The sequence below is a fragment of the Oryzias latipes genome, chromosome 11 (genome assembly GCF_053564925.1).
Source record: "Oryzias latipes strain Hd-rR chromosome 11, Olatipes_Hd-rR_3.1".
In the NCBI taxonomy this organism is placed as follows: Eukaryota; Metazoa; Chordata; class Actinopteri; order Beloniformes; family Adrianichthyidae; genus Oryzias; species Oryzias latipes.
Genome location: NC_136247.1, coordinates 3281070 through 3295034, shown reverse-complemented (window position 1 = coordinate 3295034; position 13965 = coordinate 3281070). Strand labels below are relative to the sequence as shown.

The 13965-nt window shown below is 48.2% G+C and overlaps 1 protein-coding gene across 3 annotated transcripts in view; it reads left to right on the top strand.

Moving 5' to 3' along the window:
* Positions 1-1002: 1002 nt before the first annotated feature.
* The window catches only part of arid1ab (AT-rich interactive domain 1Ab), a 45909-nt gene continuing 32946 nt past the window's right edge, over positions 1003-13965 (top strand). The window contains exon 1 of one of the 3 annotated variants that reach the window (XM_078954536.1): positions 1003-1125. Coding sequence is in view for 2 of the 3 variants with exons in the window: in XM_023960240.2 (XP_023816008.1) it covers positions 1512-2387 (876 nt within the window). In the remaining variant the exon portion in view is untranslated. Of the gene's footprint in view, positions 2388-13965 lie in introns of all 3 variants that reach the window. The other 2 variants (XM_023960240.2, XM_023960241.2) reach the window with 2 other exon arrangements.

Genomic DNA, 13965 nt, shown 5'->3' with positions numbered 1-13965 from the left:
GCAGTGATACAAAACATTTAAGCTAGGTGACCGGAACTTCTTTTTTCACCATGCGGTTATCCTGTGGTATATCACTTTTTAACGCACACCCAGCAGCCAATCAGAATCGAGTATTCACCTGGACCGTGGTATAAATGTGATCATGCACAGCGATAACCACACGCCTAAAAAAGTAGTTCCGGTCACCTAGCTTAAATGTTTTGTATCACTGCGCTGGCTTCTTCCAAAGAAACTTTAGCTTCATCATCTGGACAAAAACAAGCGGTAAGAGGTGAACTTTCTCTCTGAACTGATGCTTTATTTAACACATCGTGATCATCAGCATAGATATCTCTTTCCTTTGGCGCTGCACTCGAGGTCAGCTGTTGCAATGACAACGCGCTGCAATACGTATGAAATAGTCCGCTTTTTGTGAAAAAAGTGACTTAAACCAAAAAATAAATAAAGTACTAAAAAATGATTGGATATTTCTTTCTTTTGTAAGTGACCATGGTATAAGCGGGTTGATGGGCTTCGTCAGGTGGTTTAGGTGTGCATATATATTTTTTGTCCGTTTTTGGGGTCACGGGGCTGCTGGAGCCTATCCCGGCCACTTGTCAGTGAAGGCCAGGTCTGGACAGGTCGCCCGTCTGTCGCAGGTCCACAATCACCCACTCACATTTACAGCTGGGGACAATTTAGAGTCACCAATGAACATGTGAAGCATGTTTATGGACGGTGTGAGGAAGCCAGAGAAAACCCATGCATGCATGGGGAGAACATGCAGAAAGGTCCCCCATTGGTGTTCTGGTCCCCCAGCCAGGACTTGAACCAGGGGCCTTGTTGCTGTGAGGAAGAGTGCTCATCACTGCTCCACTGTGCAGTGTGTGTGTGTGTGTGTGTGTGGTCCAGATGCGTAGAAACAAGAGTTATGACAAAACAGATTCATACGGCTCACAATCCGCCGGAAACCCAGCAGAAATGTTCTGATTTCACGTCCTTTTAGGTTTTCTAAACCCTCCTGAAGCTGCGCCCGCCGTTAGCCCGTCCTGGACACGCCCCTGCCCCTCTGACGTAAGCACGCGGACGGGATCCGGATCCAGCCGTCGCTGCGATCCGCGCCGGGATTTCGGTTCCTCGCGGCAGGTCGGTAAGATGGCTGTGTCTCGCGGAGCCTCGTGCTGGTCCGGTTGATTTCGAGTTTGCGCTGCCGTTCTGTAACAGAAGCCCCCCCTGAACAAACACCCGCGCGCGCACACACACGCGCAAACCGACCCGTGTCGGTAATTTCACGTCCCCGCTCCACATTTATGCCGCTTTTTTGTAAAAACTTTCCCTCCGAGTTCAACTTTACCGGAGCCGCGGTGGATTACCGGAGATCGGTCCGGGAGGAGGGCAGCGGGGGGATGAACCGGGACGGCGGGGACGTCGTTGCTGAAATAATCGTATTTATTTTCCATGGTTGTCCGGAGTTCGTCTGCGAGTGAGGCGCCGCGCTGACACACCGGAGGAGGACCGACACACCGGGAATCATGGCCGCGCAGGTCGCCACTCTCAACACCAGCCCGCCTTCCGAACTCAAAAAGCCGGACCGGGACGCGCAGGACGAGTCGGTACCGGGCGAGAAGCAGCATGAAAATAAGGACGCGGGAGCCGACGGAGGCTCCCCGCGGCAGAAGGAGCTGCAGGACGGGGCCGAGGCTGGTGGAGGAGGGGATCCCGACATGAAGAACGGGACTTTAGCCCGGGTCAACAACAACGGCAGCAACCAGAACGATGCGGGCGGACTGGAGGGGAATGCCCACCCCGGAATGGGCCACCACCACCAGGGCCCCTTCCCTCCACCTCCCTACGCTTACAACCAGCCCTACAGCCGGGCCCCTTTTCATCAACATGGCGGACAACAAAGCCCTGGCATGGCAGCTGCACCGGGGCCGGGCGTGATGGAGCCGTACCCCCCGAACTCCCACGAACACGGCTACCCCAACAGCTACAACAACTACAGCCCGTTCGCGGGCAGGACTTCGTACCAGGGCCAGGGCTACGGGGGCATGAATTCCCCGCGCGGCAGCCAGCCTCCGGCGGCCGGGGGGCAGTCAGGCAAGCAGCAGCCGTCGGGAGCCACGGCGGCTATGGCTGCATCCTATAATAACCAGAGGTATAACATCGGAACCCCGCAGCCCACGTCCACGCCGACCCTCAACCAGCTCCTGACCTCCCCCAGCTCCGCCAGGAGCTATCCCAACTACCCGCAGGGGGACTACAACAACCAGGAAGGGCCCAGCAAGGCAGCGGGGGATGTGAGCGGGCCTCCGTACAGCGGGGTCCATCCGAGCTGGCCGCAGAGGGGCCACCACCCGCCCCCCATGAGCCCGGGGAACACCGGACAGCCGCCAAACCGGAACCAGGTAAAGCTGAGCTGCAGCCGCAGAGGAGGCCGAGCAGCAGGGCCGCGCAGGACCAGCCATTGTGAATGCAGCCAGAACTCTAAAATGGCTGCCTGTGTGTTTCAAACCGACACCGCCGCGTTCACCGTGTTCACGCGCCCTTTTTCACGTGCCGAGGCTGCGGCCCGCGGGTGCTTGGTGCGGGGCGCGAGTCCGACCGGGCTGCGGCTCGGAGCGGAGGATCAGTGTGGGCCTCGTTCCGGAGCGTCCGCACCTCCACGAGCCGCCCGCATGGACGCGCGCGCGCACACAGACGGCTGTCAGCGCCGTATAGCCGAGATGCAAATGACGAGCCGTTAACATTTGCATTATCACGAGAAAAGTCCGCTGGAAAAGCGTCTTCGCGGGGGGGGCGGTTGTGAGGCCCTCTGTGTTTATGGGCGGGGGGGTTCGGCTCGGTTCTGGTTGTGTTTACAGCTGCAGCGGAAACGCGCAGGTTAGCTGAGGGATTTGAATCATGGAGGTAAGGCGCTGCTGTCAGAGCCAGGAGACAGTTGGTCTTAGGTTGACGCGCGAGCCGCCTTCTGATTGGCTCCCTGCTCCTCCGCTCTCGGCCATTTATAATTGCTGCTAATGGCAGGCTGCAGAAAAACAGCCCTCCTGCCCCGACGTGCGCCTCCAAGCAGCATCTTCTGGCTTTTCAGGCCTTTAAAAAAAATCAAACATTGAGATATTCTAAACACGTTCTTATATTATCTACAAACTCCACTGAGGTCACATGATCAGGAGGAGTGAAATGGTTGCTCTCAGTTCAGATCCTAAGTTGGTCTTCAGTTGGACTCCTTGCAGCCGTTTGTGAGGACAGTTTGCTCACTTCCTCCCACTGCAGTAATTTGCATGCTGCCTTTCCTGCTGTGGATCCTCCGTGTTGCATCTGAGAGGCTACAGGACGTCTTCACGTGGTTCCTGGACTTTCTCACTGCTGACCGTCAACACCTGAAGTCTCATTTTTGGTGTTACGGTGTTTTCTCGTGGCGTGCGGGGCTCCTCCAGGCGGCTGATTCTGGTTCAGCCTACAAAGTAGGTGTGGTCTGGTAGCTGGGTTGCACAGCTGTGTTTGCACTGTTTCCAGATCAGAGGTGGAGGCAGCCTAGGGTTTCTAGCACGTGAGAGTCACGCTCGCTGCAGTCATGTTTACAAGCAAGCCGGCCGAGTACACGGATCTTTTCCTGGAGCTTCCTGCAGCTTTTCAATAGCCTAATTAGCGTCCACGCCGGGTTTCCATGTCAACGGTGATCACCCGCATCCCTCTCCTCCAGATAACGGCCACATGTGCAGATGTTTTCACTCCACGCCAAGCTTGATGGCGTGTTATGGTCACACTCCAGAAAGGCGGTGTCATAACTTTGACTCTTTAATTCCATTTTTTAAAATCCCTGTTACACACAGAGCTGCTGCTTATGTTTAGAAAATGCAGCTTTACATCTGTGCTCGAACAGCGGCAAACATGTTCAGAATATTATAGGTCCGAACAGGAAGTGGTGTAGTACATTAGCATAAAAAAACAACAGTAATACGGATCTTAGCATAAACAACATGCTAACAAGTTAACTGAACTCTGTAAAGCACTTCAGATGACAAAAGCTGTTGAGTATTCATCCTCTGTGGAACAACTCTGCCAAGCCTGGCCTAAAACTGAGCACCGTTTCTTCTGCAAAATTAACTTTTTTTTAAAGTTTTCTAGTGTGAATTCCTCACGACAAACATCCCCAAAGTGGTATTTAGATCCGTTCACGCATTTCTGAGTATTCCTCTGAAAACCTGCAATCTGAGCACCAGCCCCTTCCAACCCACGAAAACGAGCGGGTTCTCACATTGTGACATCACAAAGTGAGGAACCGCCCCCAGGCTAACACACACGGCCACTCCATAAACCTGCAGTGTGCATTTTTTTTGAAGTCCCACTCCGATGTTCTTTGGATGTGTTGTGAAAGCGTTCCCAGGGGGCTTTTAATCACGATGATGGCGTTTTTAGCCTAAATCCAAGTCCTGTGTTGTTTTCTAGGACGCAGAGCAGCAGCAGTTCATTAGAATGTGACTGATGACTGTTGATGTGGAGCACGCCTGCCACCATTTCCCATCGTCCCTCGGTTGACGATAGCTTACAGCCCCTCACAACCACAACCTAAGATTGCAGGTCCAACAGAAATATATGTATCAGATCTATCCAGCCGTCCAGTTCTGATCCAGATTCCAGCTCAGACCAGGAAAACTAAGACGTTCATGGATCTGTTAGTTTGACAGTGGATGATCAGAATGGAGCAAAGCAGGGAGCTTATGGTTTGCCATTGTAGAGCTGCTACAATCTTTTTCCAACTGCAATGTTTTCGTCTGCTTCTGATTCACTGTGATTTGAATGAAAAATACTCAAATGCAAATTTAATCTTAATTTTTTTTTTGTATATGTCTTTCATCATCAGGAAAATACCACAAGAAAATGTTCAGAACAGCAAAAACAACTTTATTTGGGGTGGTTCTTTCAATCTAATCTTTGTTTTGTTGACCAGGGAAATGCATTTTAGACTGTAAAGCTTCATTATTTATCTTTTTATTTACGTCCCACAGTATTTCTGCTAGCGGTCTTTGCAGCCCTATCATGCACATGGGATCATCATTTTTATATATATATATTTTGACTTAAGGCCCGTTCACACCGGGACGAATTTCGCCGGCGATTTTCGCCGACGTTTAACGCCTCGTGACTAAACAAAGGGCACCAGTGAGAGTGTGCACACCGACGCGAAAAAACGCCACGCGCCAAAGCGTCAAAAAAAAAAACGCCTCGGGTTCGTTTTTTTTTTTCGACGCGTCGCGTCGAAATCTATTCGACCAATGAGAATTGCGCTTTTGCACACGTGTCTGGAGCTTCTGAAGTTACGGTAAAACACAACTTGGGGGCGCTCAAACACAAAACTGCCTTGCTGAGCACACATACCAGCGAAGAAGATAGACGCCAAGTAGCGTCTACACTGCCGCAAAGAAATAATGACGGACATTCTAAAACATCCCCGAACCAAGCACCAGTTGGAGCAACTGATGCTTGAAATATTCATGTTTTCTTTGTTTGATTCTGACAAGCGCGTAAATACTTGCTCTCTTCTTCTGAGTGAAAAGCGACTTTAAGAATCGTAAAGTTGCGCAGCGCCACCTTGTGTACAGGAGTATTTCTGTTTACATTAAGCGCCATCTAATGCCAGGGAATGAAATTGCATGTTCGCTCGGCTCATCGTCAGCGAAAATCGCCTGGGTGTGAACACAAAAGACGTGGCGAATAACGCTGGCGAATAACGCCTGGCGAATATTCGTCCTGGTGTGTACGGGCCTTTAGTCAAAGATGATTTCCGTACCAGTTAGTGTTGATATAGCGTGGCGTTTGAACACGTAGACCAATTTAATTCTTCTTTACATAGCCTGATATCACAACACAGGTTTTTGAACGGGCTTCACACCAATAATTGTACAAAAACATAGAATCAGAACTCATAATGAACTTATTAGAATATAGCTTATAGCTAAAGTAAACTAGACAGACCCTGGACGTCCGTGTCTTCAGAGCAGCATGAACAGTTTCTGTAAAGCTGTGAATGAATCTGGTTTGCAGATTGATGTTTTTCCTTCCTTCTAAGCTGACGTGATTTCATTGGTGTCATATTTGTCTGGTCAAGCCTCTAACCCGTCACTTCCTTTGTGTCCGTTCCTTTTCTTCTTTCGTTTTTCTTCTTGTTGGTCAGTCAAAACTGATTTGTTTTCCCCCACACAGATGAATTTTCAAAAATCCATCGATCTTTTTCATCACAACGCGATATCCAGCTGTGCAATATCCCAGTAGACGGAGAAAATTGTGATAAATTGTTACTTAAATGTGTTAAAACAATCTTCTGGCAGCTTGGAGTATTTGACAAATCCAAAAAATCCCTTTCTGCATTTGACCAATGGATGGAGGCCTTTACATCACTGACCAATCAGATGGAGCTTTATGTTAGATGTTTGCCTCCTATGTAGACGAGGGTCATTTGGAGAACAACTTGATTGATGTTGACTCTGTTGCAGTGAAATGGAAATGATGTATTTAGTTGTTCTGCTGTTTGTTCATGTATCTGAAGTTATGTGGTGATCACTATATTGTAGTAGGATTAGGGGATGTCATCTGGACTTGGTTTTTTAAAGTTAGAAGACGTTTTCTCTTTTGAATTCTGAATTAGCTGGTCTAAGAGCTGGTATATATATGCGTTCATGGGGGAGGAGTCAGACCTTAAACTGGAGGTTTTGTCCACTTAGCCTACATGGTTTCGGCTCGTTAACAACTTCTGAGTCAGTGTCTGAATGTTCTTCTGGCTGATGAAGATGCTATATCTGATATGAAGGCGCTAGGCCTGAGATGTAGGCGCTAGGCCTGAGATGTAGGCGCTAGGCCTGAGATGTAGGCGCTAGGCCTGAGATGTAGGCGCTAGGCCTGAGATGTAGGCGCTAGGCCTGAGATGTAGGCGTTAGGCCTGAGATGTAGGCGCTAGGCCTGAGATGTAGGCGCTAGGCCTGAGATGTAGGCGCTAGGCCTGAGATGTAGGCGCTAGGCCTGAGATGTAGGCGCTAGGCCTGAGATGTAGGCGCTAGGCCTGAGATGTAGGCGCTAGGCCTGAGATGTAGGCGTTAGGCCTGAGATGTAGGCGCTAGGCCTGAGATGTAGGCGCTAGGCCTGAGATGTAGGCGCTAGGCCTGAGATGTAGGCGCTAGGCCTGAGATGTAGGCGTTAGGCCTGAGATGAAGACGCGTTGTTTGACTTGTCTGGATGTTTGGCCCAAACGGAGAAGATTCTGAACTGTTGTTGTGAAAAGGGCGCTCACCTCTGAGCAAAAGCGTGCAGCTTTGTTCAGGACTGAGGAGGAAGTTCCCTCCCGGCGTCTTCGTCTTCAATGCTGAGTAATGATTCTCCAAAAGCCACATGGACAGCACGCTGCCTCCTGGCAACTGTGTGTGTTTGTGTGTGTGTCGGGGAGAATGGTGTCAGTGATACCCAGGGGAGGGAGGGGGGTTTTTGTGAATGATCTCCGTCTGCCCTGACAGCTGTGTGTGTTTGTGTACAAAGTGTGGCAGTTGTGTGTGTGTGTGACCTGCTCGTACTCCACGTGTCGCCACCATCCGTCTCCGTGACAACATCAGCCTCCTGCATCCCGCTGACAGCCACAAACGGAGTCGCGGTTTCACGCCAGCTTCTGTTGGGTTGTTGCTGTTTTGGGTGGTTTCCTAAATCAGACCTTTTACTTTTGCGCTCAGCGTCTCTGCACCCCGGGTGCACCTCAGAGGTGGAAATGCCTCCGTCTGAAAAATGGCGTGTTTGCGCGGCGTTTGGAACTGTGGGAAAAAGGAGCTCCTAGTGGACAAATGTCAGGCTTGGGCTGTTGCATCAGTGCATGCTGGAATGTTAAAGTCATTCATTTCCTCTGACATTTACCTTCTAAAATGCGGCAGATTAGCATAGTAATATCCTTCCCTGAGCCTGTGCAGGACCACAGACTTATTTACATGACGTATGGCGCTTGTGTTTGTTTGGAGTAAAGTGGTTAACCTTTAAATGTGTGCAGTTGTTGATACTCAGAGGCAGTGGATGATGCTTTCTGAAGAAAACCAACAGCTTTGAAACAAAGCACATCACAAGTGAGCTTTGAAAAATCCCATTTTGGACGTGTTTGTCCTTAAATGGTGGTGTTTTCCACCAGTGCAGTCATGCTGTGTGTTCCTAAAATCTGTCCAAGTTTTTCTCAAATGTGTTCAAATCCCAGATGACTTGTATCATGGTGGGATTCTCCGTGTGTTACACCATTGAACCCGATGGTGGAGCGGGTGAACGGTTGTTTCCTACTGCTGGGGTTTGCTGATGTTTGCCTTGAAATTGTGCTAAATTTAAGGATTTGTTAGTCATTGATTTAGACACCACTCCAGGCTTAGTTAAGGCAACTGAAAGGTTACAGAGTATTAGGGTCACCATAAAAATTAAAAATAGAAATTCATTTACGAGAATAAAGTCGTAAATTCATGAGAAAAAAGATTTTTTTTTTTGCTACTTTGTCGTAATTTCTTTCTCTTAAAGTGAGCGCAGTCATGCGATTAATTTTATGTGCGATTATTAATCTTAACCCTAAGGAATCCCAAACTGATTGTCCACAACCTAGTTATTAATCCCATAGTATATATGTTGGCATACCTTATTCTACAGTCTGCTGTTGTCAGCCCTCCGCCTACCCCATTCATTCATGATAACAAACACCAGGTCAGACTTTATCCCTCACATTACAGACAATACATGTGGGCTTGTTTGCATTCGTTCAGTAGGGGACTAAGATGTCGCACATTGATGATGTCACAGCATAAACGCGGCGGTACACAGACACCTAGATGTGCACTGACAGTGATGTAGACTTCAGATAAAAGCTCCATGTAAGTAAACTGTTGGAGCTTTTGTTTTTCACATTTGAGATCCTAACATAGTTATTGATTACAAATGCGATTACAAAATAACATGCTAATTTGTCTGTAATTAATTGATCACGATTAGGGCGATAATTTGACAACCCTACTTAAAGTTAAGACATTTATTTAGTGATTTTGCGAGTGTTCTTGTAAATGTAGTTTGGTTTGGATGTTGGCCCTCAAACTCTTGCCGTATGTCTTGGCAAATAAAAACAATATTTATCTGAATTTTTCTTTTCTTTGTTGTTCATTAAAACAGGAATTATTTATTGAACTGAAACAAAACCGTGACCCAAAAGTGGAGGTTAGAACCCGGTCGTGGAGAAAGTGAACCGTTGGATCCCCAGTGGAAGTGGACCCTGACTGAGGCCGTTTAAGGCTCGGCCAGAACCAGTCCCTCCAGACCGCGCCAGCTGGGGGGTCAGCACCTGCTCAGAGCTGGGGAGGTGCTGCCGGTGTGACCCACCCGAGCTTCACCTGCGACTCTCCGCGCTCACAGGCGGCTTTACTGCGCTGGTCTTTTGTGAGGCGCTGCCAAAACCTCTGACGTGTAACGGGATTTCCCAGAGAAACGGAACGGCTTGACCCCTCTGTGAGGGTCAAGGGTCATTGGGTGTGGTCGGGGCATTCACTCCTCAGGTACTGACCTGCACACGGCTCTTGGCGGGTCATTTGAGACGTTTAACTACCTCGCTGCTATCTGATATGTTTTGGTCACATGACTCCCGCGGTGAAGGAAAAAGCCGAACAGAGACGCAGAGCTTTAGACGCGATGATGACTACGAGTGCAGAGAAATGTCTCATCCTCTGTCTGCTGGAAATCTAAGTTTGTCCTGACGGGTTGACAGCTGGCAGTCAGTCTGTGGAGGGAAAGCTCAACACCAAATTGCCAGTCAGGCTCTTTCCACAGGGATGGTCTTCACAGCTGCTGCTCCTCAGAATGACACCCATCAGCCTCTCAGACTCCCAGCATCACATCTTACTTTACTTTGGGAGCACTTTCTTTATTTGGGGAGATGCTGCCTCAATGGAGATAATGAAAAGTGCGGTAGTTTGGTTTTCTCGCCCATCCACAGTTCCAGCAGCTGCTCTTCCTCTGTGGAGATCAGATCTTCTGCCTCGTCACTTAGCGTCTGCTCAACTTATTCTCGATTCTCACTTTTTTCTCTGGTTTATTTCTTTACTTCCCCTCCACCTCTGCTCTGCTGTGACCTGCGCCTGCATCCCTGCTGCAGTGATCCACACCAGTGTTCACTTGGTTGGTCCACAGCAGTTGGAGCTGCCAGAGGACAGTCAGAGTGTCTGTGGAGCAGAGAACGGTTCATGTGAAGCTCCAGCAGGAAAGTGGCCTGCAGGGAGGCGGTGTGCTCCAGCACAGAAACTCAGAGCTGGCATGAGTGGAGCGGAAAGGGGAGGAGCTTTCTGTCACGCAGGTAGATGCAGAAGTTTCTCAGATACCTTAAAGACAGACTCCAATGAAAATGGCATTTTTCTCATGTGTAACGAAAATGAACCTCAGAATTGCATGACTGCGCATGTCTTTGTTCAAATCCTTGTGAACCAGGAGCAGACGGAAAAATGCACTTGAAAAAGCTTGGAGGTGTGACTTGGGTGCTATAATCGGCGGGCCAATCTGTCGGGTGGGGAGGGTTTAAGAGGCTATAAGCCAGCTGGAGAACGTCTGTAAACACATGGGTGACGGGAAGCTCCACGCCAACAGTCCCGCCCACAACTCAGAGGTACATTTCTAGTCTTGCTGCTCTGCAGACACTATGTCGTCGAAAAAAAAAAAGGTTTTAAGATCGGATGGGGACTTCGTGAGGTGAAAGTCGTGATTGACGTTGGAGGTCGCCTTGCGTGTTCAGTTCCGGCGCTTCTTTCCCACATCCGTCTTTGACCGTTCACAGCAGCTAAAGCACTTCTGAAGGTCTGACTGATGCAGACTGCAGCTTTGCAGCTGCTGACAGCCAAAGACGTGACGTTCATCAGGCGAAGCTGCATGTCTGTCACTAGTCATTACCAGTTAACATTTAGCACGGCAGGCAGCAGTTTCAGCTGATTTCAGTGGGAATCCTGACCATTTCAGGAGGGCTTCTGTGGAAAGTCTGTGATGAAAGAAAAGCAGGAGCTGCTGACTGACAGAATCAAAATGAGATTTTCTCCTGTTGCTGTCACGTGATGATCATATCAGGCCTGTAGGCTCTGTGAAAGCAGGCGTGTGTGCTGCTGTGGAGGTTTACCTTTACCTGGTGAAACGCCAACAGCACTTCAGGAAGGAAAACCTCCACCTGCTCGCTTCCAGGAAGGAATTTTCCCCTTCAGCAGCGTTCTCCCCTCTTCCACTTAGCTGGCATGGATGCGTGTTTGTTTACGTCATTGTTTTTGTCGTCATTTGAGTGTGAGGTTTCCACTTGGGCCTGAGTGTGAAAAAACTCAGCAGGTGGAACATCTGTGCTGGTGTGACTGAAGATGGAGGCACCTGAAGGCCCAGGCTCCCCTGCCCTGACATTTACTCTTCTCTTGTAGTTCCTTTACTTTATGTAGTGTAATCATGTAAGGATCCTTTAAAGGGGGATTTGTTCAAATGATTCCAAACATAGAAACCCTGTCTGAGTGCATCCGCTGGACGATGGAGGAGTGATGGTGGCTGAGGAACTCCTGAACTTCTGTGCTCTCCACTTTAAATGGAAGCTGATAGGAAGCAGGTCCATGGGGCTGTTGAACTGACTGGCTGTTCAGAGAGCCCCTCCAAAGGAAACGCTCTTTTTAGTCTTTTTAACATGTCCTTGTGGCATTTTTCTCAGGATGGAGGACAAATGTACAGAAAATTAGGCTTAAAATCAAATTTATGAATATTTCTTTATTGAAATATTCCTTGTGAATCAGGAGCAGACAAAAAATACTGTTGGGAAAAGCTTGTAGGTGTGAGGTAGAGCCCACTACAGCTCCCTGCTCTGCTCCATTCTGATGCATCCACTGTCACACAAATAGCTCTGATATTGCTGCCATTTTGGTTTAGCTGGTGTTATGTTGGGGGTGTGAGGGATTGTAAGCCAGCGGGAGAAAGGGTTAACAAAGTGATCATGGGAAATGGGAGCAGCCTTAACGGTCCTGTCCACAACTCAGAGGTGAATTTCTAATGAACTCCTGAAACAAGAAAAACAACACAGGTTTTTGATTTTGGCTGAAAACAGCGTCATTATAAGGAGACGCTTTCTAAAACGGATCAAAAGATGATCAGAGCGCCACTTGCAGTCTGTCCTCTCTGGTTGATCTGTGTGCTCAGATGTGGCCCCCCACACACATCTTACAAACCCCCAGCCTTGTGCAGTACCCATGACACAACCCTTCAGATCAGCCTCCTGCCAGGATCATGCTGCTCTCCTCTATGCAGATTAGCCATATGCTAATTGTGCTTGTTTATCTATGTCTTCTGGAATTACATCATACACAGGCTTTTATTATTCTTGATTCAAAGGTCTCCTGTTCTGTAGACGACATCCTAAGAGGATGACAGGCTGAATTCCCGGCCTCAGCTGCTGCTCTTGAACTCATCGTTCCTGCAGTCTCAAACTAAACCTTGGCTAACCTCTGAGTGTGTCGGGAACTCCCAGCTCCTCATGTTACTCCTCACACTCATTCAGTTCTTTCTGACTCATGGTGAAAGAGGAGAATCCAGTTGGAGTTGGCGTCACAGCAGAACCCTCCATCAGAGAAGTGTGTTTGCTGGTTAGAAGTCCAGAAAAAGTGCTGATTCCACTTTGAGTTGGACTCATCAGATGTTCTGACGTTTACCAACAGATTAAAATGGTGAGTAGCCCTCTGATTTCTCCTCGCTGTTTGCAGCTGGCGAGACAGTCTCTGACTGTGCCAATCAAGTAAACAAGAACAGAATCTATTTCAGAGTGAGTGTATTATTACATCATACACAGATGATGTACTGTGAGGTACTAAATAAAACGTTTCCTTGTCATCAGAAAGTAGCTGGCGACTACTTCAGTCACGGGCAGTGAACTTTCGCTAGGTACCGCCTACTTTTGGATGATGATGTAGACGCTCCATAGAATCCCATGTTCTACCTACCCATCTGTCCATCCATCCGTCCGTCCATCCATCTTCTAAACCTGCTGAGTACCTTTTGGGGTTGCTGGAGCCTATCCCAGCCACTATCAGGCAAAGGTGGGGTTCGCCCTGGGTGGGTTTACACTCCATTGTAGGCAGTAAATTAGGGCTGCACTATATGAGGAAAACTTGTGATATGCGGTATTGGTGATTAATATTGCGACAACGATATAATTTGCGGTATATAAACAAAGAGCAAAACAACCAAAAACATCATTACCATTTAATTGCAACCGTTTAAAAATTATACTCCAAATGACCCTCATTGACATAGGAGGTGAACATCTGACATAATAGGCCTCCATCTGATTGGTCAACAACGTGAAGGGATTTGTTTGTTTCGTTAAATGCTTCAAGTTGCCATAAGATTGTTTTAGCACATTTAAGGTGACCATTAATTGCAATTTTTGCTGTCTTTTGCAATATGCATATCACACAGCTTGATATTGCGATTACGATAAATTTGCGGTGTACTGTGCAGGCCTACCGGCCATTTTTATTTTCCCTCTGAAGCTTTCTTCAGAGAAGCTGGTGTACAGGATCAGACGGTTACTGGTCAGTTTTCACTCCTCTGGTTGAATGTGTGGATTTTCTGTGGTCAAAGCCCTGAAGTGGGTGGGGTCATTGGGGAGGGTGCAGTACAGTGTGTGCTGTGTGGGTGTATGATCCATCTTAGGCCTGTTGGATGTATGTGCTACCGGCCTCCTTGTTGCGTCTGAAATTTCATCTAGAACCATATGACTGTCCTTAACCTTAGGACAACTGCGTCGGGAACCCCCCCCAAAAAATGTATTTAGTGTATATTTTTTAACAAACTATCAACGTTTTTATCTTCAGAAGACAGAGGACTCATAAATAATCGTCACAAAACACTCATATCAATACGATCGTAACTTTGTGAAATTGATGACATCATATCCGCCTTTAAAAAACAAAGTCGTGAGCATGGTGT